General features: G+C 39.6%; 1 protein-coding gene across 5 annotated transcripts in view; it reads left to right on the top strand.

Annotated features, from left to right (window-relative positions):
- LTBP1 (latent transforming growth factor beta binding protein 1) overlaps window positions 1-26,063 on the top strand; it is a 424,584-nt gene that overhangs the window by 125,995 nt on the left and 272,526 nt on the right. For all 5 annotated transcript variants that reach the window (XM_030857973.3, XM_030857970.3, XM_030857967.3 and 2 more), the window contains exon 4: window positions 21,504-21,673. In XM_030857973.3, the coding sequence (XP_030713833.1) occupies window positions 21,504-21,673 (170 nt within the window). The remainder of the gene's footprint in view (window positions 1-21,503; window positions 21,674-26,063) is intronic.

Raw genomic sequence — 26,063 nt, 5'->3', positions numbered from 1 at the left:
TGTGAGCTCCTTCTGGATGGATAATGTGTTAACACTAGTCATAATAGAGACCAAATGTGTTCTAGGTGCTCTTGGTTTGAATGATGCGGAAACTGAGCAGCTGCCTGAGGTTACCAGCCAGTGAGTGGAAGAGCTGGGATTCCTACGCAGGACTGTCTGATGTGAACACCTGTGCCCTTTTCACCACTTCTTCATCTTTTCTCCATCTTTCACCTCCATCTCTGGCACATGGTAGTTAATAAATGTCAGTTGAAGGAATGCATGCTGCCTGTGCAACCTTACAGGTAGAAACTAAGTATTGCTTTTACCTGAACATAACGCAGAGCTGCAAAACAAAAGAAGAGTGACAAAGAGCCTCGGGTATTCGAGCCTGATGAGCTGCCAGAAGGAAGCCCTGTGTTCTCAGGGTCTCCACCTGTTTGTGTCTCTCAGGTCTGGATTTCCCAGTCTCCACTCCAGCTTCAGAAGTCTGCTTCTGGAGCCTTTCCAGGGAAAGCTTTCCAAATGTTCCTTGATGCCATTTGGACTTTGACTTTCAGTATGATTCTTCATTCTGACACTCCCTCCCCTGGAGGGAAGTCCTTACCCACCCCCAGCTCCAGGCGTGGGCCCCCTCTAGCTGTGGGACTAGAGAAGAGAGGTTGGCCTCTTTTGCATCTCAGGTTTCTCCTCTGTAATGTTAGGGACTTGACGTAGTAGGTAGTCTATCTCCATAGTTCTTCACCAGTTTTTTTTAAATCGGGCTTCTTAAGAATATGCTAAAAACACACAGTTTTGTGGGACTCAGACTCCCCTCACACAAAGCCCATCTATCTACAGTTACACCACGTAAAAGATCTCTTCTTTACTGGGTTCTCTCCATCTCTGACAGTGTATGGCATGCCATTATAACATTGTGTTCTTTTTAATTAGCAAATTTATTGTGAAGATAAGTGTGTATTAGGACTAGTCAAATTCATAGACCTTTCAACATGAGCTTTGACACAGAAAAAGATTGAGGATTTTGGCGTAGGCTCCTATCAAAGAGGTGCTGACAGCTCCAGACTTTAAGACTTCTGGATTATTCCTTCTGACTCTTTACCCTGTGTTCTCATCTATATTATGCAAACAGTGGATGAATATGTTTTTCTTGGAGGAGTAATAGTGGAGAGATGTTTTGTAGGTGGAGTTTTAGCCTTACAGGGAACATCAGTAATTTATCTCCAGTGTAGTTTAAACACTTAATGGGTAAAGCATTTGAGGAGCTGTTGGGTCCCACAGAAAAACTTGAAATCCTCTTTCCTCATTACTGTCGATCTCTGCACATAGCAGCTACCCTCCAGAGTCCCCATTCCCATGACCCTAAATGCTCTGAACCTCTTTTCACCCCACCTCCTTTCCTGGTCTTGTTTTCTGCCAGTAAACTCTGTTCTCTGTTGAAAGAATCCCACCCACCTTTCTGGGGCTGCTTCAGAGATCTGGGCTGCTTCCTTTCACGGGGATGTTTTCAGTCACTTAGGTTTTACATATGTTCTTTCATTCCTGTCAGAGGTGGAAGGTAGGAAACTGAAGGGGTAAGAGGAAGAGACAACCTCATGGGCATCCCAAAGTATTACAGGACCATGTGGTACCCACACCACTCACTCCAGCAGACAGTCTCTCAAGTGGAACATACCTTTCAGCAGACGAGCAGTTTATTCATAACATTCTAACCAGTCCCTCATACATTTGAATCAAACCTTTGTTTTACTCACATGTATTTTTGAAGGGAAATAAGTGAGCAAAATCAAATATTTGGTTTACAGCAGTTAAGATGGTTAAATGCAAACGTTCTTGGCTCGCCCCTCTGCCCCCCTCCTTATTTTTGGGCCCCTGTTCTGCCTCCCAGATAGTCTGATAGCCTGTTGCCCTGGGACTCGGATGGGATTTTATTTACTGCCTGGTGGAAACAGTTGGGAGGTGGGGTAGGGGAAGCAGTTAGAATAATACAGGCATTTTGAAACAGTTTCTTGGCTTTTTTTTTTTTTGGCAGCTAAGATAGGCCTGCTCAAAATATTTTTTAAAAAATGTTTTACCTTAGTGGGCTCTGTGTTTGCCAGTGTAAATGTTTCCAAATTGTTCTCTTGATTTCATTCTTAAGAATCTAGGCAACTGGTATAATGTATACATACACAGAGATTACTTTTGTTTTTTTGGTTTAAAAATGCAATTATTTTTGTTGAGAAATAATGACTGTGAAGTTACCTATCAGAAGCCAGCTAACTGAACTCCATGCAGAGTGTTTCTATACATTATAGTAATATAAGGTAGTAGTAATGACAATGCTGATCTCATAGGACTTGCCTTGGCATTTATGAGAAAATCCCACAGAAGTGAGGAAGTTACCAATCCTTTTATTTTCAACACTTCAACAAATTAGGGCACAGAACTCAGTATCTCCTGGGTCCCATATGGGAACTGAATTTTACTGAAGTTTAATGTGGAACTGAAAGACCTGAAAAGAGAATTTAACAGGACAAATGGGTTCTGGCAAAAAAGGTAGCAGGTTAGTAATGTAAGTTAATAATAAGCAACTTTCGGGCTTCCCTGGTGGCGCAGTGGTTGAGAGTCCGCCTGCCGATGCAGGGGACGGGGGTTCGTGCCCCGGTCCGGGAAGATCCCACATGCCTTGGAGCGGCTAGGCCCGTGAGCCATGGCCGCTGAGCCTGCGCGTCCGGAGCCTGTGCTCCGCAATGGGAGAGGCCACAACAGTGAGAGGGCTGCGTACCGCAAAAAAAAAAAAAAGAAAAAGAAAAACATGTTTCTAAAATATCATTGCAGGGAACTTCTTATTCTGGTCATGCCAATAGCAGCATACTTTTATCAGAGGACCCTTGATGCAGATAACAATGATAAACTGTGGACAAGATATAAAATCCATATTTGAAGCCACCAGAGAGCAACTGATAGCTGACAGAAATTGGAGGGAAGTTGATTCTTGAAAGATGTGAATTGCACTGGATAAAGTTAACATTCATATACTGTTTTTGCCTGGTGGCATTCCCACTCTGTGCATAGTGGGATGGCTAGATGTAGAGCAGAAGGTGGCAGTTACTGGCTGGAGGAGTTAGGAGATGAATGGCATTTGTGGCTGCCAGAGTGACTGGAAAGTGAGGAGACACATCCAGGAACGGAGGGAGTCACAGAAGAGGAAGCCGCAACATTTTACATTAAACTCTGTCCAAATTCTTGGCTGATTCATGGAGAGACTCTAAAGTTCCCAATGAGAAGAAACAGCTGGAAAGCTGAAAGAACTGAGTAGTTCCAGCCACTGTACACCATAGTGAAACAATTTGGAGTTTGAATCTAGCTAAGTAACTGATCAATATTCTTCAGAAAATGATGGTCTCTACAACATAATATTCATAATAGCCTTCCCATAATACCGACCACGTGAAGAAAAGGGAAAGGACTCATAGTCAAGAGAAGAAACAGTCAATAGAAAACAACCCCAAGATGACTGAGATGCTGGAATTTAGTGCACAAGGACTTTAAAAGCAGATATTATAAATATTGTAGGCCCAAAATATGGTCATAATGCAACAATAGATGGGAAATTTTAATAGAAAAACAGAAAACAAAAAACCCAGATGGAAGTAAGATAAGGTGATTTTGATCAGGCTGTCTTCAAGTTCAGTTATTCTCTTTTGAACAAAGATAAATGATTCAAGAAAAATGGAAAAGTGTCTTGGTGCTGTTAGGATAATATCAGCTGTTAGGATAATATCAAATAGTATATGTGTAATTGTAAGCTCAGAAGATAAGAGAATGTGTCAGGAAAAATATTTGAAAAGATAATGGCTGATGGTTTCCCAGATTAAGTGAAAAACAAACTTAAAGATGAAAGCAGGTCAGCAAACCTCAAGATGAATACAAGGAAAATCACACCTAGGCACTTCATAGAAAACAGCTGAAAATCAACGAGAACGTTGAAAGCAGCCAGAGCTAAAAGATAAATTACATACAGTAGAACAATGATATAAATGATGGGTCACATCTCATCAGGAACAAAGGAGGTTGTAAAGTGGTAGAACATTTTTAATGTGCTAAAGAAACAAGCTGTTTGAAATTTTATGTCCAAAGAGAAATCCTTCAAAGACAAAGGTGAAATAAAAGTATTTTCAGAGAAATGAAAATGGAGACAATTTGTTGTAGATCTGCCCAACAGGAAATTCTGAAGGAAGTTCTACAGACAAGGGAAATGACACCAGATTCCACCAGATGGAATAGTGTGGGGTTTATAGCATAAGTAGATGTAAAATTCATACATTTTAATATATTATGAGTGCTGTAGAGATCTTAAGGATAGCGAGATCTGTGAAACTGTCAGTGTTCTTACAAGAAGAACAAGAATTTTATGGTGCTTTGTAGTTTTTAGTTTTTTAAAAACATGTAGGTTGGGCTTCCCTGGTGGCACAGTGGTTAAGAATCTGCCTGCCAATGCAGGGGACACGGGTTCGAGCCCTGGTCCGCGAAGATCCCACATGCCACGGAACAACTAAGCCTTTGTGTCCCAACCACTGAGCCTGCGCTCTAGAGCCCGCGAGTCACAACTACTGAGTCTACGTGCTACAGCTACTGAAGCCCACGCACCTGGAGCCTGTGCTCCACAAGAGAAGCCCCTGCAATGAGAAGCCCGTGCACTGGCTTCTGAGTGCAAAAATAAATAAATAAATAAAACTTAAAAAACCCATGTGTAGGTCATTTATAAAATCATTCTCACAGAATTGTTTGGGAGAAAGAACTTAGATGATATGAAAATCGGATTGTAAGAGATAAGGAAGTGGTGGTGGTAGTGGGTGTAGATCAACCACACATTCAGGGGAGTGGAAGTAGTTGCAGGAGCAAACAAAGTTTTTGTAGAATTATTTTAAACAAATTCTGAGAGATCCTTCTCTTATAGTAATTCTGATAGGATAGAAAGGGTGGGGATGGAGGGAAGAGGAAGGCACTGGTAACCCACTCTTAGTAGAAACAATGGCCAGAATCTAGGTGATCTAGAATTATAAGTCTACAGAATCCATAGGTAACTAGGTGATCGAAACTTTCCTGAAGGAGTCTTGGTGTAAAAAGTATCCTGCTCAAATGTATCCACTCTGCTCTCCAGACTTTTGGATCGTACACTGATATCAGCAAAAACGTCTTAGTATGTACCCTATATATGTAGCCCATGAACTCTTGAGCTAATATATTATGAATGTTATAAAACATTCTAAACAGAAGATAAAAAGGAAGAGAAATACAAAGAAACAAAAGTAAAGTTCTAGTATTATTGGATCACAGCATTATATTTTGTACCTTTTGAGGATGGTATCTAGTTTGAAGACCACTGCAGTGACAATAAAATGGGATGTACTTGTAGTTATTTTGTTTCGGATCATCTGTCTATATTTCTATTTATGGAGTATACATAAAATTTTATACAACTGGAATATCATATACCTTTTAAAAAAATCATGGACAGCTTTAAAATTCAATCTTGCTTTTTACCTTTACTATCATTCCTCCCCACTTGAACCATACTACTCCCCTTCATAGATAACTTAATAACCTAGTGCCTAAGCTGTGCTATGTTTCCCATGTCCATACATTTATTATTGCTTAATAAATAAGGACATAGTATATGAATGTTTCTCCATCTTCATTTTCTAACTTAAAGTAGGTTGTAGAAAATTCTCCAACATAGATAAAACTCATTTTTAATGGTTACATAATATTCAATGTTGTAAATGTGCTGATTTATTGAAGCATTCTTCTATTGGCCATTCAGCTTGTTTCCAGTGTTCTTAACTTTTTTTGCTGTTATAAACAGTGATTCAATAAACATGTTAAATATATATCCTTATGTACTGGGATTTATTTCTTTAAATTATAAAAGATGCAGTTACTAGGTCATTGGATAGCTTTATCTTGAATTTAAGTTTTCTAGATTGATATCCAAGGTCTTAGAACTCACATTTCCACCAGTGATGCCAAAGAGTATTGTTCTTCTCTCACTTTATGTCCCTGTCAGTCATCGTTCCATCCTTTTTTCCCCACATTTTCGTGATTTGAAAAAATCTTGGCAGAGTGGGTGTGAAATGCAGTTTTAAGTTTGCATTACTGGTGAGGTTGGGCATCTTCTCAGTCTTCTGGATTTTTCTCTTCAGGGAATTGCATGTTCACGTCCTTTGTCCATTTTCTTACTTGGTTTTGTTCCCATTGGGTTACCCATTTGTTTTGTTGTTAATTTATAAGAGATCTTTGTATCTCATACCCATATTTTTCACGTGCATTGCAGGTATCTTTTCTAATCTCTTACTTAATTATTAACTTGATTTGTGGTATCTCTATGCACAAACCAATTTCTGTTTTCTAAAGTCAGTGTAATTTTTCCCAAAGTCAAATTTGAATTATTTGCTTAGAAATTCCAGTGCAGAATAGGGTAACAGCCCTGAGAGCAAAGTTCTCCTAGTATATACAGGAGCTGGAGAGGCACTGCCTTCACCATGTTCTCTGGGTAGACCTACCATGCAGGGGACACATTGGGCACATACCCAAGCAAGGTTTGTTATGAGCCCTGTTGCCCTACTGTGGGAATATCCAGCAGGGCAAGATTTACTTGATTGCATTTTGCTGCCTCTCACATAGTTGTGTCCTCCTTGTGCCTCAGACTTATTGAAATAGGCCATATTTTTTCATTAGGTAATATTGGCTTTAAGAAAACAACATTTCCAGCGGTGTAGATCTTGCAGGTCCTGTAGGGCAGTGGATATTTTATTTCAGCTGGATCAAACCCTGAAAGAGGAATGGAACAGATGTTTGAATTTGGTTAAACGCTTTCAATATTTATTACTTAGGTGACCTAGTTTAGCAGCAGTTGTATTAGAAAAAAACAAGGCCATTTGGGAAAAACAGAGTTTATTGCATTCACTTTAAAAATCAAAAAACTTTCCCCTTTTAATTTTAGTTAGCTTGAATGTGGGGAAGTAAAACCCCAAGAGATTCTCTTCCCACTTTGAACAGATATTTACATGTATACTACATTAAAAATAGTTTCCCATATGAAATATTTTTTGATGTGACTAGAGAACAGTTTTGGAGCTACAGTTCTTGATGTGCTTATAACTGAGTTTCGGAGCTGGGGGACTTTTGAGGTCATCTCATAGAGCCTTACACCTTATAAATGAGGGAACAGACTTAGAGGAATTTGATCCACGGCTCTCAGAGATTCAGTGGCACAGGCAGAAGTACAATTTGAATCTCCAAAATCTGATTCAGTGTTTATGCTTTCTCCATCTTGAGTGCTGTGGGTGCCGTGTCCTGGAAAAGTGAGCTCTTGGATCCTTGTACCGTTGTATCCATACCTGACTCTAGATGCCAGTCTCAGAGCTCAGTGTAAGGAAGGTGCTGGCTAGGAAGAGGTAAGACTGTAGAAGAACAGCTTGTCTGACAGGTTCCCACTATCTTTTTCATTCTTCCGGGTTTATAGGTAACGAGGAAGGAGTGTACAAAGTTAACATCCAAAACCAGAAACCATGAATGTCCCTTTCAGCTGCCATTAGGGTCCATGATGGAGAGTTGACTAAAAATTCATGTAAATACAATAGCTCTAACAGTGCTGTGAGAGAAGAATTTGGAGAATGAGCAGTTGGGTATGAAAGGCTTCCCGGACAAGTGGATATTTATTTCCCATATCTGGCCAACCAGCCATTTATTCCTTGCCGTGTTGTAAGACATGGGTCACTGGAGAATGTAACATTATGGCAGCAGAGGCTGAAATCTCATCATGTGGTATAAGGAGCAGCTACCAAAGGGAAGAGTGTTAGAAAGCAGGAGGGGAAAGAAACTGAAGTGATAATGTGGGGGATATAACATATACCTGATTGTTACTGTAAAATTGGCATCTTAAACAGTTGGCTAAAAGGAGACAAAAACATATTTGGAATAGACTGAGATGAATAAGCCTTACGTTTTATCATCCAGAAATACTGAAGGATGGGGAACAGGAAGGGTCAGAAACCTGCCCTTTCCTTCCCTGTTTTTTTATTATTATTTTGTTTAGTTTTGGGTTCGGTTGTAGGGAATCTGGGGTCTTTTTTACATAGGTTTTTTTTTTTTTAATAGTGGTAAACCTTGGCCATTTTAACCTTTTTAAGTGCACAAGTTACTGGCATTAATTACATTCATGCTGTTGTGCAACCATCACCACTGTGTTTCCAAAACTTTGTCATCACCCCAAACAGAAACTCTGTGCCTATTAAACTATAACTCTCCATCTCTCTCCCACTATTTTTCCATTCTGCTCTGTCTTCATAACTTTGCCTATTCTTGGCACCTCATTTAAGTAGAAGCATACAGAATTTGTCCTTTTGTATCTGGCTTATTTCACCTCACATCATGTTTTCAAGGTTCTTCCAGGTTGTAGCATGTATCAGAACTTCATTCCTTTTTATGGTTGAGTAATATTCCATTGTGTGTATATCACATTTTGTTTATCCATTCATCTGTCAAAGGGCACACCTTAGGTTGTTTCTACGTTTCACCTATTATGCATGATGCTCCAGTGAACATTGGTGTACAAGTATCTGTTCGAGTCCCTGTTTTCAGTTCATTTTGGTCATATACATGGGAGTGGAATTGCTGGACCATATGGTAATTATGTCTTTAGCTTTTTGAGGAACTGCCAAACTATATTCCATAGTGGCTGTGGTGCTAGGTTCCTTGACTCTCTATTGGAAACTGGTGGAGGTCTCTCACTTGTAGGTATAGCTATATAGATAACTGACCTCAGGGTTGCTGAATGGGACTGTAAATTCCAAACTCAATATTTACAAATAACTTCAGAATTTTTTTTAATAAAAATTGTTTGAAACAAACATTGCTTTTAACTATACATTTGGGCAGTCTCTGAATATGAATTCTAATGTTACCAGAGGGGTGAAATCCTGTATTTGTGCTCTCCTCCTTATTGGTGGAGGGGAGTAAAAGAACCTGACACCCTTGTGTGTGCATCAGATATTGTGCTAGGTATTTTCACACACTTAACTCACTGATACCCAAGAAAAGTATAGGTAAAGTCATATAATTAATGTACCTCCATGTTTACTAAATAATGAGGCTTCATTTTGTAAACCATAGAACTCACAATTCTCAGATCATTATATCAGAGGAATGAAAATGTTTCTCTATGCTTGTAATCTGTATTTTGATCAAGGATCACACAATGAATTGTAAAAGACTTTATTTAGATTATGTGTGACATTAATATATGTTAATTAATAAAACTGAATCGTTTTTAAAAAAACAAATCCCACTTCATGTTGTCTTTACATTAACTTTGTGAGGTGGATGTCATTACTCTCATATTGCAGTGAGGAAATTGAGATAATTCTCCCGTTCCTTCCCACGGCAAGTGATAGAGTTAGGATCTGGTTCCTAGAATTTGATGAAAAAGCTTTGCAGTTGTCACTTCCTCAGTAGGGTAGGAGCCCTTAATTATTGTTTACATTTTGCATTTTTCTTAGATTGTATTTAGTTAGCTTTACCCTGGCCTCTCTTAGTTTAGATAAATAGGAGATGGCTGCAATTCCTTTTAAATTTGTGTGCAGGGATGCTGTCCCAAGTAACCAAACGTAGTAACTCATTTTTGACAAAACTAAGGACTTTGGTTATTAACAATATTTCCTTCCATGGTTACTTGCTAAATAAATCATCAAAACCTTGAACTGAATAAGTTTAGTCATCTGTGCTTTTCAGAGCTTTTGAGCAGTTACCTCATCCTTTGCAGATAGGATATCTGCCTCATTAGCTTGTAGCTTTTTTTTAAATTTTATTTTATTATTAATTTTTATACAGTAGATTCTTATTATCTGTTTTATACATATCAGTGTATACATGTCAATCCCAATCTCCCAATTCATCCCACCACCACCACTACCCTCCCACCCCCGCTTTCCCCCCTTGGTGTCCATATGTTTGTTCTCTACATCTGTGTCTCTATTTCTGCCTTGCAAACCAGTTCATTTGTACCATTTTTCTAGATTCCACATATATGCCTTAATATACGTTATTAGTTTTTCTCTTTCTGACTTACTTCACTCTGTGTGACAGTCTCTAGGTCCATCCACGTCTCTACAAATGACCCAATTTCGTTCCTTTTTATGGCTGAGTAATATTCCATTGTATATATGTACCACATCTTCTTTATCCATTCGTCTGTCAGTGGGCATTTAGGTTGCTTCCATGTCCTGGCTATTGTAAATAGAGCTGCAATGAACATTGTGGTACATGACTCTTTTTGAATTATGATTTTCTCAGGGTATATGCCCAGTAGTGGGATTGCTGGGTCACATGGTAGTTCTATTTTTAGTTTTTTAAGGAACCTCCATACTGTTCTCCATAGTGGCTGTATCAATTTACATTCCCACCACCAGTGTAAGAGGGTTCCCTTATCTCCACACCCTCTCCAGCATTTATTGTTTGTAGATTTTTTGATGATGGCCATTCTGACTGGTGTGAGGTGATACCTCATTGTAGTTTTGATTTGCATTTCTCTAATAATTAGTGATGTTGTGCAGCTTTTCATGTGCTTCTTGACCATCTGTATGTCTTCTTTGGAGAAATGTCTATTTAGGTCTTCTGCCCATTTTTGGATTGGGTTGTTTGTTCTTTTAATATTGAGCTGCAAATATATAAAGAGCGTGAGCTGTTTATATATTTTGGAGATTAATCCTTTGTTCATTGATTGGTTTGTAACTATTTTCTCCCATTCTGAGGGTTGTCTTTTTGTCTTGTTTATAGTTTCCTTTGCTGTGCAAAAGCTTCTAAGTTTCATTAAGTCCCATTTGTTTACTTTTGTTTTTATTTCCATTACTCTAGGAGGTGGGTCAAAAAAGATCTTGCTGTGATTTATGTCAAAGAGTGGTCTTCCTATGTTTTACTCTAAGAGTTTTACAGTGTCTGTAGCTTGTAGCTTTGATAATTAGAAATAGAAGAAAAGTGGGGATGTGCATGGCTGGAATTTCTTTGTCTTTTCATTCTTTTTTCCTCTCTTGCTATTTGTTTTCTCTTTTTCTTTTTGTGAATACTAAGCAATATTGCCACCTTACATGTAAGTAGTGTTTTCTACTTTTTAACTTTTTTCTTCTAGTTTTACTGATTTTTTTTCCTACTTTTCAAAGTACTTGTAAATAGATGATCTCATTTGATACAGGTTTTAAACAATTTCATATACTTGTAGTTTGTAAACTCTTAGAGAATGGTTTAGACACATAAAAACAGAGAAAATAGTATGGAGAAACTCCAAAGTATCCATCCTTATCAATTCAGAGCCAACTGTGTTCTTTTATACTCTGCCTACTTCTCTTCTTCCCCCTGATTATTTTGAAGTCAATCTGTAAATATTTAGCATATATTTCAGTATCCCTAAAAGATAAGGGCTCTTAACACATACTCTCAAGACCTTTATCCCACCTAAGATAATTAATAAAATTTATCATTAAGAATCCAGATAAATTTCCCTAGATGTTTCATAAGTTTTTAACAGCTTATTTGTTCAAATGGGGATCAAAAAATATTTATCGTGGCAGTTTTTGTTTCTTAAATATTTTGATCTGTGAGTCCCTCTTCCCTCTTTTTTTGTTTCCTTGAAATCTCTTCACTGAACTGTAGATTTTGCTGGGAAATTAACATGTACTCTGCCCGTTGAATTTGCTGTAAGTGGTGTGTAGGTCTAGATGCTTGATCACATTCAGGTTTGCTTTCTGATGGGACTGCTTCCTAAGTGGCAGTGTGCTCTTCCATCATGGGGCATGTGTTGTCTCTTTTTGAGATGTTAGCAGTTATTGATTATTGACTACATTTCAATAGGGGTAGCAAATATGGTGTTTTAATTCTATCCTTTTTCTGCTAGAAAAATTTTCCAAACCATCTTTCCTCAGTTGTTTGCTTGAGGTTCAGTTTGTATAGAGAGAGTAGCAGGTTATATGTTGGGCTTTTTCAGAGAAACAAAACCAATTGCATGTGTGCATATGTGTGTATGTATATATACCGTATATAATGAGATTATTTTAAGAAGTTGGCTCATGTGATTATGGAGGCTGGCAAGTCCAGATTTGAAGTAGAGCCTACAGGCAGAGATCCAGGAGAACCTAACCAATGGTGCAGGTAATGTTAGAAGGTAGTCTGCTGCACAGTTCCCTCTTAGTCAGGGAGGCTGTGTCTTTTTGTTCTATTCAGGCCTTCAACTCATTAGATGAGGTTTACCCACATGATGGAGGGCAATCTGCTTACTCAGAGTCCACCGAGTTAAATGTTAATCTCATCCAAAAACACCCTCCAAGTTGAAACATAAAATTAACCATCACGGGCTTCCCTGGTGGTGCAGTGGTTGAGAGTCCACCTGCTGATGCAGGGGACACGGGTTCGTGCCCCGGTCCGGGAAGATTCCACAGGCCGCGGAGCGGCTGGGCCCGTGAGCCATGGCCTCTGGGCCTGCGCGTCTGGAGCCTGTGCTCCACAACGGGAGAGGCCACAATAGTGAGAGGCCTGCGTACTGCAAAAAAAAAAAAAAAAATTTACCATCACATGAGGGTGTAGTGCTAATTGTTGATTGACCAGTTTTCAAATAATGAGTTGATTAACATCTTCCAGAGGTGACTTAGTTTTTTTAATGAATGCATACATTTAAACATATTTCAAATAATTCAACTCAATCACAGTTATTCTTTGGCTAATGGAGGCTTCTTCAAATTGCTTCATTAGACCTTTTGAACTTCTAGACCTATAGTGATGTCACTTCTCTCATTTCTAATATGGATAACTTGTCTTCTTTCTCTTTTTGTGTATCAGTCTAGCCAGAGATTTCTCAGTTTTACTGATCTTCTCAAACAGCTTTTATTGACTCCCCCCCCCCCCAAATTAATATATTTCTGCTCTGGTCTTTACTTCATTTCTTTTTATTTTGGGTTTTATTTTCCTTTTTGCTGGTTTTTTTATTTGGAAGCCGAGGTCATTGATTTGAGACCTTTCTTTTCTAATATAGGTGTTTAGCATTACAAATTTACTCCTTGGTGTAGTGGTTTAGCAGCATCCCACAAATAGGTTGTGTTTTCATTTTCATTCAGTTCAAAATAATTTTTATTTCCCTTTTGATTTTGTCTTTGATCCATTGGTTATTTTGAAGTTTGGTTTTTAGTTTACAAGTATTTGGAGCATTTTCTAAAGATACTTCTGTTATTGATTTCTAATTTAATTCTGTTATGGTCAAAGAACATAATTTGTATGACTCAAACCCTTTAAAAGTTACTGAAATTTTTTATATGGCCCAGAATGTGTTCTATCTTGGTAAATATCTTGTATGCATTTGGGAAACATGTGCTCTGCCCTTGGGCAAAGTGTTCTATGAATGTCAATTGGGTTAAGCTAGCTGATAGTGTTGTTCAAGTCTTCTGTATCCTTACTGATTTCTGTGTACTTGTTCTGTCAGTTGAAAGGTACTAAACCTGCAGTTACAGCTACAAAGTTTTGTCTACTTCTCATGGCTTTTTTTTTTTAGGTTTTCGCTTCATGTATTTTGAAGCTCTGTTATCAGGTTCACAACTGTTGAGGATTCTTACGTCCTCTTGATGAATTGACCCATATCCTTATGAAATGATGCTTTTTATCCTTGATAATATTTTTTGCTCTGAAATCTACTCTGCTTATTATTAACAGCACCACTGCAGCTTTTATCTGACTCATGTTAACATGTTACCTCTTTTTTCATCCTTTTGTTTTTAACCTATTTGTGTCTTTATATTTAAAATGGAATTGTTGTAAGCAGCATATACAACACCTGGGTGTTTTTATTCAGTCTGACAGTCTTTGACTTTTCATTGAGTTAAGACCGTTTACATTTTTTAAGCACTTAATTTCAGTCCACTTCATTTAAAAAAAAAATTTTATTGGAGTATAGTTGATTTACACTTCATTTTTTTTTAAATCTCCCAAGCATTATGATTATTAAACTTCCCAAGAGGAGGCCTTGCTCACTGTGCTTCTTAGAGTCTCTTCTTCATTACAGCTCTTTTATTATAGTCCCCTCCCTCCTAGGAACTTCGGATTAGAGGGTTGGAGAATTCCTTGAATGTTCGCGTGTAGCAGTCAGGTGCAGAAGACTCTTCTAACCAGGGCTATTCCAGGGCACAGGGTGCCTCTGAGAGGCCAGCACTTGAGGTCAGACACATGTCTTCAGAGGAGAATGTGAAGACCGTGAGAGTAGTGTGAAGAATTGTTGGTGCAGCCCTGAGCCTTTCTCCCTTGTTATCCCAGACAATTCATGTCTGGCCCCAAATGCTTCTGACCTTGTTGGCATAACCAAAGCCATACAGTAGATGGGACTCACCTTCCTTAGAAAGCGGGTTAGGGACCGACCAGATCTTATTTTTGCATCGTGTCTTTATGGCACATCCTCAGCCCAATGCTAAGCAGTTTATCTCCAAGGGTTTTCTCCAACCACATTCTATACTGTTCCTTTGAGGAGTTCTAATAAAAGTGATTATTTTCTTGGCCATCCCATTACATTTTCAGTGATATTCTAGCATTCCTTACACCCAAGCCACCCAAACAACTTGAGTACAAGGCCACCTTCCTGTGGCCTTAATGGGGCTGCCAAAAGACACAGGTGGAAGTTGTATGTTTTTTTATCAATTTCTTTATTGTTGAATCTAAATTCCTGTCTTCCTGGCTGCATCATTTCTGTGGACATCTTCATTGCTACTCCTGGAGGCCATTGGCTCTTTACTCAGGTATTCATGACACCTGTTTTGTGATGAACGCTCATGGTTACAGAAGTGTTTCTCAACCTCAGAACTGTTGACATTTTTAGCCCGATAAGTCTTTCTCATGAAGGACTGTCCTGTATGTCATAGGATATTTAGTAGCATCCCTGGCTTCTACCCACTAGATGTGAGCGCCTTACCTCCAAGTCCTGATAATTACAGATGCCTTCAGATATTGCCAAATGTCCCTGCTTGGGAGTCAAATCACCCCAGTTAAGAACCACTGGTAAAAGAAAATCGGTTCCACTTGGTTGAGTTTACCATGTTTATTCATGATGACCACCAAAGCTCCCTTAATTTCCATGTCTTTCCAACATGCCCCCCAACCCCCAATATCTACCTTCCTTAATTTTATTTTTTCAGTATTTTTTGTCTTTTTCATCTCATTTGCAGTGTAGGACTTTTTACTGGTCTATCCCTACGTTGATATTTTCAGTGTAATCTTTACTTTCTTCCTGTTCTCATGACTGTGTTTGCTTGTTTCGTTTCACTTTCTCTGTGTTTGTTCTGGCGTGCTCCAGCCCTCACTCTGTTACTGGAAGTCTGTGATGTCCTTTAGTCTCCTCATCAGCAGCCTTTTACCTCCTTATTTTTTTTTGGTTGGATAGATAATTTCCTATGAATGGGGTTACTGAAAACAAACACTTGTCTCCCCTTACCTCTGTGTGTGTGTGTGTTACTCTGCCTAGCGACCTCTTCCTAGAGGGAGGTTTTTCTTTGTCCGTCTCTTTGCACATTGTCCTTGAACTTTGCAGGAGAGAGCCTTTCTCCCTCAAATCACAGCTTGCATTTCTTATTTACTTTGGTGCATTCTGTTCTTTGAGGCGCATTCACCCACGCTTCTAAGCTACTTGAAACACAACCAGAGCACATATGACCAGTTGAATTTTGTAAAGAGAAAGAGGCCCTGAAAGACTGGAGGTGACTTCTCTGTGGCAACACTGTTTCCTCTCCCAGTTTTTCTTCATCCTGATTATAAACCTGAGTGCCCTAATCATAGGGGAGAGGGTTTGATCATGTCAGACCTACCTTCTGTGGGAAACATTTTATGGCCTGTTGGAGGCTCCCTTCTGTGAGGTCCAAAGCCCTTTCCTTAAGTGGAAAGGGGCTTGGGTGTTGCCAGATCCTCCCACCTGCTCTACAGGTCAAATAATGGATTTAGCAGAGATATGGAAAAATTTAGTCCATTCTCGTGCCAAAAATTGCCACTGTGAAGGCAGAAGTGTAAACAGTGTGTAACTAATCCCTTCTTTTAAGGAAAGAAGTTTTATGTAATTGTTTCCTTTCTAGTTACAAAGATAGAGGTTTACACAGATTCAAGTCTTCAGATGGCTGGCTGTACCCCTGATTTCTGGCCTGCTTCTCTCCTTTTCCGAGTGTCACCAGTAGAGCACCCATCAAGTGTTTCACCCCATGCAGTCCCACTCCTGTCACTAGTAAAGTGGCAGTGCTGAGGGGGCTTTGACCTACAACCCAACCCAGTGGCCTTTTCCAATTGCTTGTTTCCCTGCCTTTCCTGCAGCAATTTTCAGATGGTCCTCTCTCCTTTCCATCTAGAAACTTTCTTCCACTTATCGTTTCTGTATCTATGTTCGTTTTGTTTTTATCTCCTCTTGATTTTCTTTGTGTCCCCACCACTTAAGCGCAACTAGCCTCCAAGACTGTGTGGTTCCATAGTTTTTCTGAAACATTTTTGCCTTAGAAGAATTTGGAACATCACTGTTCCTAAACTCAGGCTTTCTGTATCTGCTCCCCAGAGATCCACCCCACATTTCTATCTCTAAAACTAACATAATTATCTTCCCCACACACTCGCCCTTTTTATCTGACTGCCTTAACTCGGCACACCTCCTTGCCTTTACTTTTCCTCTTGGACTTGAACCAAAAATACCCTTCTAGTCAACCAGGCTGGAAACCTTCATCATCACTTGACTCCTTTTCCTTTTGCTCCCCGCCACCCTTAATTTAATCCTCAAGTCCTATTACTCCTTCTGGTAGTGACCTCTGCCAGTTCTAGATTTATTCCCTTTAAGTGTTGTCTAAAAACTGCTTGCCGTAGGAGATGAAGATTCAGCTCATTCATTTCACCTCTCGTTCCCCACCCTACCTCTCAAACATCATTGTTTAGTATTAAGAGTTTGTCTCTGCATACTCCACCAGCACATTTAAACCTCTATTTCCTCTTCGGTCAACCTCATCTTTCAAGGTTGTGAATGTTCTCTCATGACCCTCCATTTTGTAAGATGAGGGCAGTGGCTCTCCTCATCTTCCCTTCACTTCTCCTCTTCCTCTTCCAGAATTTTCCAACCTCCTCCAGCTAGGTATGTATATTTATATCACCTACGTTGGTCACATGGGTTGTTTCTAGCAGTTACAGCCTTCGCAATATTGTCTGTGGGTGTTCCACTCAAGGCAAAGCCCAGTATAGGGTGCTTGGGTTGCTCCCTCTGTGTGTCCACAGCCAACATCTCTGTGCTTTCTGAAGGAGTGTGTTTCTAGCATCAAATGGGAATGGATTCTCCCTTTTCCCATTCCGTCAATTGAGTATATATAGTCAAGTTTCTCCAAAATCTCAATCATGTTTTCCATTCTCATGACTCCCCCTTTTCTCCCTAGGATCATTCTCCTGGAGCTCCCTGTCTCCTGGTTGCCTGGCAACCTTCCTTTTAGGGGAAATATGGGAAACCAATCTTGAAGCTAGGGGATCTCCAAACACCAGAATGAGAGGGCCTTACTCTGGGGGAGTAAGTTTTGTGGTTTGTACCACATAGTTCCATTCTTTTAGAGAAGAAGACTCATTTTTTCCCTGATGGGGGTAGAAGCCTGACCCTTGGATGTTCTCTTTGCTAGAATCAGGGAGAACAGCTGCCTTCATATGTAGCCTTCTTAGTGAAGACACCAGTGTTCAGCCCTACTTCTCATTATCACCCTGTGCTTTACTTGGTTTGAGTATCCAGAACATGTCTGTGGTCTCCTGGGAAGATGGCTTCCTCTGTGCCTGTGCGATTTTTTTCGACCAGTGTCCTTAAGCTACTTTGTGACCCATTAGGAGTCAGGAAGTCATGACATCAATGTAGTAGTTCAAGACTGTCATTTTAAAAAGTGACAGGAGAGAATATTCGTGTCCTTTGCATAGTAAGGATAAATATACTATTTTGTAATACTTAGCTGTATTTAAAAAAATATGTATGGATGTGTACTGGATCTCCATGTAAAATGTGCTTCTTACTGTAGATTGAGATAAAAGAAGTTAAAATATTTAGGTATGGCTTCCTTCCTGCTACAACAGTCAACACTTCTCAGTCTGCCCTGCTCTCTTACAGATTTGTTGAAATTTTTCCTGTATGTGTTAATGGGCTTTGTGAAACATTTTTAGTATCCTTGGTCAGTACCTGTGCCACACATCAGAAAGGATGCTGGAGCCGAGACCCTGAGGTCTCCAGCTCTGTCAAATGTGAAATTCTTACTTATGGGACTGAGTGGATATCCTGGGGAGTCCAGTGGAGTGGGGGAGGGGGGAACACTAAGGGCTTGGGACAGTAGATGTTTGTCAGAACAGAGTACTTCAATATTTTAATGACTAGTGTGGCTGTCCTATTGCATAACAGCCAAATGTCAAGTCTGGATTTTTCTTTTTTTATTCCTTACCTATAACTTTTAGGGCTTCCTTGGAAGGGAAAATATATGGGTGCCCCCAAATCCATTTTGAACCAGGGGTCCTGTAGTTTTCATTTTAATCTAATTTTCTTTAAACATTTTGGTTTTCCCTTAAAAAATTATTTATAATGCTATGACAGATCTGATTTTCACTAGCGATTGTTAAGCCTTTTTTTTTTTTTTTTATGTAAAGGGATGGGGGAAGAGAGGAGAAAATCCCAATTGAATGAGATTTTTTTTCTTCTTCCCTGGGAGATAGGAAACACTACATATACTTGAGTAAAAGAGAAGGAAAAGGGCTTCCCTGGTGGCGCAGTGGTTGGGAGTCCGCCTGCCGATGCAGGGGACACGGGTTTGTGTCCCGGTCCGGGAAGATCCCATATGCCGCGGAGCGGCTGGGCCCGTGAGCCATGGCCGCTGAGCCTGCGCGTCCGGAGCCTGTGCTCCGCAAAGGGAGAGGCCACAACAGTGAGAGGCCCGCGTACCGCAAAAAAAAAAAAAAAAAAAAGAGAAGGAAAAGAAGAGTTAAAGAGGATATATATTTGTAAGGCTGAGAGATGGTCCAAAGTGGAAATAATTGTGAAGGGTGAAATTAGAGGAAAAGGTAGATGCCAACCATGAAGGAGGAAGTGAGGAACGGAGAGTAGGATGGTGATTACACTTAATTTCTATTTGTGGAATGAGTGAGTGGACAGTTGCCTCTACTTGCCCCACATGGTGTCACTTCTTATGGCTTTGCTTCTGCATGAAGCCACGAGACAGAGTGGCCTGTCTGTTCATCTGTGTGTGTCTGTGTGTCTTTGCGAGCACATGTATTTATTTACATAATCGAATTGGAGGAAAGTGACGGAGATGGAGGACGAGGAAGCACAGCTCTGTGTAGTTTCATATTTGCAATGTGTTTGTCGCTTGTAGTATAGTTATAGTAAGACGTGGGTACCATTACCAGTACTATTACTCATTTCCTTTAGTTAATGATGGCTGAGGTTTGTTACTCAAGTTCTAGACCTGGTACAGTTCTCTTGTAGGTTCATTACCTTTTTGTTATGTTTAGGGAAAAGGAGCCCACACACACATGTGCTTTCAGCTCGGTTTCTTGCTGCTTCTCACTTCTGTGATTCAGAGGGGAGAGAAAGGGAGGACCTCAACTAGAAGGCAGAGCCCGCGGTCACCCTTATCTGGCAGTGGTCAGAGCAGGAATTAGTTGTAGCAGCTTCAAGGTCTCTTGGAATGCCGGGCTGTCCTCTTCTGAACAGGAGTCAGCCTGTACTTCTCTCAGCAGGTCCCAGTAGTATAGTGACGGGGTTGACAGTGTAGCTGGGGAGCGAGTTGCCCCTGAGATGAGAAGGAGGGCTTCCCCTTTCCACAGGGCTGACAGAGCAGCCTTGTGGTTCTTATCAGTCACCACCAGATGTGTCCAGCTGTTTCACTTTCTACTTCATCCCAATCAAACATACTTAAAGTTCAAACCAACACTTACATCATCAAAACAAAAGTGTTTACAATGTTAAGCTTTAGGCTTTTAGTAACTTAAGTCAGTCATCCAGTGACAAAGAGAATGCCCTTCCACGGCATTGTGTCTGGGAAAATCTAGGCGCAAGATGTATTTTCCTAGGCTTTCCTGGGACTACAGGGTTGCAAGTAATAGGTTTAGATCACTGACTGGCTAAGAGGGAAGCACCCTTAATCCCAGCCTCTTCTATTTGTCTCTAATGGTTGTCTTGTCTCACAAAATACCTCATCCATCCCCACCAGAATGAATCCGATAGGCTGGATTTATTCAAGATTCTGCTACTGCTTTTGATGAGACACTGTGTGGGTGTTTTTGGTGGCTTGATGATTTATCTTTCTTGCTCGCCACCCGTGGTGTCTTTTCTTCCTCTTGTTCAGATAGTCCCTCATTAGGGCCAGTCTTTTGGGAAGATGGTTGACTGGGCTAAACTCATGCTAATAAGGTGCCACAAAACCCCGGTTATAGTATGGTAGTTTGGAAATATTGTTCGGTTTAGATGGCTTTAACGTGTCACAGTCAATAATATTCAAGATTATAGCAGAGGGCAAGTTTCCTTCCAGAGGCTCAGTTTGCTGCTAAAATGGTCTGTTCCAACAATTTTAATAGCAAGTTTGCATTTTCCAGGATTAGTTGGTATATCTTCTTTATATTCTACATTGTTTGTCTTGCTTAGTGAATGATTTCAATTCTGTCCCTTAGGGAGTGATTAAATCTTGATGAAGGCTTATTTTAAAGTATACAGTACATGCAGCAGTAGAGAACTGTCATAGAAGAGAAAAGGGTTCAACCAGGAGGGTGAAAACACAGTAATCGTGTTCAGGAGTCCTCAGAGGTCTTGACTCGTGTCATTGACAAAATTATGAGATTGTCATAAGTTATTATTCTTATTATTCTTAGAGACTAGTAATTATGAAACACTTAACCTAAATAGTACAGTTTTAATCATTGAGATACAGCATAAAATATTAAAATAACTGTTAACTACAATGATATGAGTGTGTTTTTCCCCATCATCATAATTTATATTTCAAAAGATTATAAAATATTTTTCAGTTTTTATGTGTTCAGATTTTTACAAGAATTTTTTTCTTAGCCCTGTGCAGTAGATATTCCATGGTACAGAATAGGAAAGTGAGGCTCAAAGAGGTTTAATACCTTCCTGATATACATACCTGTTCATGTATGTTTTTGTCTTAAATATAACTTGCGTGTGTTGCATGAGGGCTCATGGTAGCTGTGCTTTCAGTGCTTTGATAGACTCCGTCTGTTGACGACCTGTATGTCCTTACGCTTCTTGACTAGACAGGCAGAGTCTCCTTTATGCTGGAGGTTTCCAAGGGTAAGGTGTTATTATTTCTTAATATGTCATGACTACAGTATTTGAAGGAAAAAATTAGCCTTGCATGAAATTTTTATGCTCCTTTCTAAGTTTAACTGATTTCTTATTCTTTCCTTCTTAGTTGACTTTAAAAGTCCATTATTAATTTCCTTATCCTTACTTTGTTTCTTTCCAGAGTGACACCCCTTTCCTCACAGAATGTGATGATTCATCATGGCCAGGCCCAGGAATATGTGCTCAAGCCCAAGTACTTCGCAGCTCAGAAGGTGATTTCGGGAGAGCAGTCTACTGAAGGTTCATTCCCTTTAAGATTCGGACACGATCATGTGGCAGCACCTTTTCAGTGTGAGTATGTCCTGTCAGTCATCTTTCTAAGTTACAGTATCATGGTTTGGAAACACTTCGCTCTGTAGATGGCTTTAACGTGTCACAGTAGATAAAGTTCAAGAATCATTTTTTAAAAATCCATACTGGTTCCTGAAACAACCAGACAGCAATATGGTTTCCTTCTTCAGAGGAAAGGCAGTTTTCCTGGACATTGCAGGATCTGAAGTGACTTGCCTGTAATGCTGTTTCTGCAAGATGCCTCCGTTTCCAAGATATACTTGCTCTAATTTTCTGTGCAGTTGTGTGGCTGATATGTTTACATTGATAAAATATTTTCCTTAGTGAGCTAGCCAGGATTTATTCCTTGTGAGATGTGTGCAGCGTCCTGCATTACCCTCCGAGATTTACCTACAGTGGATGTTTTCATGTTAGGAGGGCAATGTTTTTAGTATATCGGTTCCATGGTGTGGCAGGTTTTACTGAGTTTGTAAAGAGCTATTGTATCAGTGGCCAGCTTGGTTAATATCTCGCTAGGGGGGAGGTTCAAGGACAAGCCCCAGCTCAGAGGGTGGGGGATGTGATGATTTGTGGGTTAAATATTACAGAGTGTCTGCTGGCAGCATCTGGAGAAAACGTTCTTCAGTGAGGCGGCAGACCGTTCAAAGGGGAGAGCTGGATGCACGCACTCCTTCCAGCAGCTTCCTGCTCTGTCTCACGTTGACGGATGGCCTGCGCCATAAATAATGAAAGAGAATGCCAGTTGTGAGGTTGAAAAGGACTGTCTTTCACCACCCAGAGTAGTGCGGAGAGCTGAGAGAGAATTCTTACTACTGTTTGGCGCTTCAGAAGCCTGTGTCTGTATGGGCTTCATTCCTGGGGAACACCTCCACATCCCGGAATTGGCCACTTAACAAAAAGAGTAGCTAATACAAGGTATGTACATTCCACTTTTCATCTTTGAAGAAAATTGTGCTCAGGACTTGAGGCTGGACCCCAGAGCAATAGTCTGAGGTGATTTATTGGGATGATGAGGGAAGAATGGAGAAATCGTGTAGATCAGCTCCTTGCCCTTTAGAAAGGATAGCTTCCAAGTTATTTGCAAAACAATAGACGTATCGTCTTGTTTTTAAAGCTCCTTTGATTTCAGCGCTTAATAGCTGTTCTCTAGAAATATCCCTAAGTATGTAATATTTTTCTAATCTCTAAAAATCTAAAGAGGTACTACATTTCCTTGAAGCTTTATATAGATCATATTTTATAGAAGCTCTCCAAAATTAGAATGTGATGGGAAGAGTTTTTGAAAGCTTATGATCATACTGATCAAAGAATTCTGAATTTCATGGAGGTGTCAGGAAAAGATGGTTTGGGAATCTCTGGTATTAAGACTGGAGACTAGTTTAATTTGCCTGAGTATCATCTAGAGCAAGGGTCTGCAAATATTTTCTTAAAGGACCAGATATTAAATATTTTAGGCATTGGGAGCCAAGATACAAATTGTGGATGTTACATATAGGTACGTACATAACTATTTAAAATGTAGACATTTAAAAATGTAAGAACTCTTAGCTAGTAGGTTGTTTAAAAAAAAAAAAGTCAGGTAGCTGGCTGGATTTGGCCCATGGGCTATAGTTTGCCAACTGGTAATCTAGAGACTTAGTTTCTCAATCTACTAAAAAGACAACCTATGGAATGGGAGAAAATATTTGCAAATGATGCGACTGACAAGGGGTTAATATTTAAAATATACAAACAGCTCATACAACTCAGTATCAAAAAAAAAACAACCACCACCCAATCAAGAAAGGGGCAGAAGACTTGAATAGACATTTTTACAAAGAAGACATACAGATGGCTAACAGACACATGAAAAGATGCTTAACATCTCTATAAGAGAAATGCAAATCAAAACTACAATGACGTATCACCTCACACCTGTCAGAATGGCTATCATCAAAAAGTCTACAAATAACAAGTGTCGGAGAGGATGTGGAGAAAAGCGAACCCTTGTACACTGAGGATGGGAATATAAATTGGTGCAACCACTGTGGAAAACAGTATGGGGGTTCCTCAAAAAAGTGAAGATAGAGCAACCATAAGATCTAGCAATTCCTCCATATGATCTAGCAGTTCCACTCTTGGGTATGTATCTGGAAAAAATGAAAACACTACTTTGAAAAAATACATGTGCCCCAGTGTTCAGTGCAGCACTACTTACAATAGCCAAGATATGGAAGCAAACCAAGTGCCCATCAACAGGTGTTTGGATTAAGATGTGGTGTGTGTATATAAACAATGGAATATTACTCAGCCATAAAAAAGAATGAAATACTGCCATTTGCAGCAATGTGGATGGACCTAGAGAATATTATGCTTAGTAAAATACGCTGGGCAAAGACAGATGCTGTATAACATCACCTATATGTGGAATCTAAAAGATAATACGAATGTATATACGAAACAGACTCAGAAGGGGAGGGGGAAATTAGGGGTATGGGTTTAATAGATACAAACTACTATATGTAAAATACATAAGCAACAAGGATATATGTATAACACAGGGAATTATACCCATTGTCTTGTAATAACCTATAATGGAATATAATCTGCAAAAATGCTGAATTAGTATGTTGTATACCTGAAACTAACACAGTATTGTAAATCAGCCATGCTTCAATTGAAAAAAATCAATCTGCTGAAAATATATAGATTTTGGACCTGATTGACTGGTGCCTGAAACAGGACAATTGAACCAAAAGATGCTCTAGAGGCCCTGTGTGTAAGCAACTGTTCTTCAGTGTCGCTGTTCCCAGCAACCCCCCCTCCTCCCCATGATGATTCGCAGACGTAGCTTCACTTGGTTTGGAGGCAGCCAGAAAAGCATGAACTACCAGGAAACCAGTTGTGTTAGATAAGTCTAGTTTCCTTTAATGTTAGTGTGACATGCCACACAGCGCTGGGGAGAGTAATGGATGTTACTCCTGGTTGTTTATAGAAAGCCTTTTGATACTGATGGAAATAACATTTTCACTGGTTGACCCATTAATGGCCATGCGGCTGGACTGAATTGCATGAATCACCATGAGTTCCTCAAACATAGAGTTACTCTATGACCCAGGAGTTCCACTCCTAAGTATATACTCAAGAGAAGTGAAAACGTGTGTACACAAAAACGTATGTACAAATGTTCATAGCAGTGTTATTCACAATAGCCAAAAAGTGAGAACAACCAAACTGCCCATCAACTGATAGTAGATAAACAAAACGTGGTATATCTTGCCATTGGCTGTTCAGCCACAAAAAGGAATGAAATATGATACATGCCACAACGTGAATGAACCTTGAAAGCATACTGAATGAGTCCAGGTACAAAAGAATCAGATCACATATGATTCCATTTTTATATGAAATGTCTAGAACAGGCAAATTATATGTAATATCCATGCAGACAGATAGTAGATTAGTTGTTGCTGGGGGCTGGGGAGAGCAGGAATGGGGTGTGACCATTGATGGGTAAGGAGTTTCTTTTGGGCTGATGAAAGTGTTCTGGAATTAAATGGTTATCATGGTTGCACAAAGTGTGAATATGGTAAAGCCCTGTTATGTTAAAAATAACACAAAAATACTTAAAAATTATTTCCAAAAAAGTAGTTATAAAAATTTCAAGGAATGGAGGGCACTGGTTCTCTCAGAAGTGCTAAGAATGGTGTTGGGTAGAGGGGATCTGCTTCATCCAGTACCTCCTTCGGTAATTTGTAGGAAAGATTTGACTATGTAAACCAAATTCTGTTGTGGTTGGTTTAGTAGTGTTTTTAACCTAGAGGGAGGGAAGTTGAAATGACATGATGATAACATTTAAAGGCAATCTTATAAAAACAGTCAGTTCAGATTATCTTAGTGTCTGCTCAGGAGCAGACCCAAATATCTCTCTCACACCTATAGAGATTATTTCAACACAATGCACTAGAAAAAGATCTTGCTTGAGGGTAATAAGTATCCATTCCAGACTATCTGCTGTTGTGCTGAAAATACCATGGGGTGCTTGATGATATTAAAACCAGAAAATAACATTTCTATTTTGGTCCATGGTGGAAGGATTTTGTTATCATCAGGGTTAATAATGGAGAGCTTCCTAAGGTAGAGTGTGGAGTTCCTTATAAAGGAGAGCTTTAGGATGTAGCTGAAAAGCTCCCTAGACTACTGATTTGCGGCCTTATGCAAAGAGTCCGAGAGCTAAGAAATTGGAGAATCTCTGATTTGAATATTCACCTGCTCCACTTTTTTTTTCTATTACCTCAGTTTAATATTTGGAAATTTTTAGAAATGTAAACTTTTATAATTGGATTTCTCATTGCTAATTCCAGTGGTTTTCCTCTCAAGGTGGACTTAGCTTTTAAAAAGGTTAATTACA

Source organism: Globicephala melas, chromosome 12 (assembly GCF_963455315.2).
Source record: "Globicephala melas chromosome 12, mGloMel1.2, whole genome shotgun sequence".
Classification (NCBI taxonomy): Eukaryota; Metazoa; Chordata; class Mammalia; order Artiodactyla; family Delphinidae; genus Globicephala; species Globicephala melas.
The sequence above is the reverse complement of the archived record's forward strand: the minus strand, read 5'-3'. Positions and strand labels throughout refer to the sequence as shown.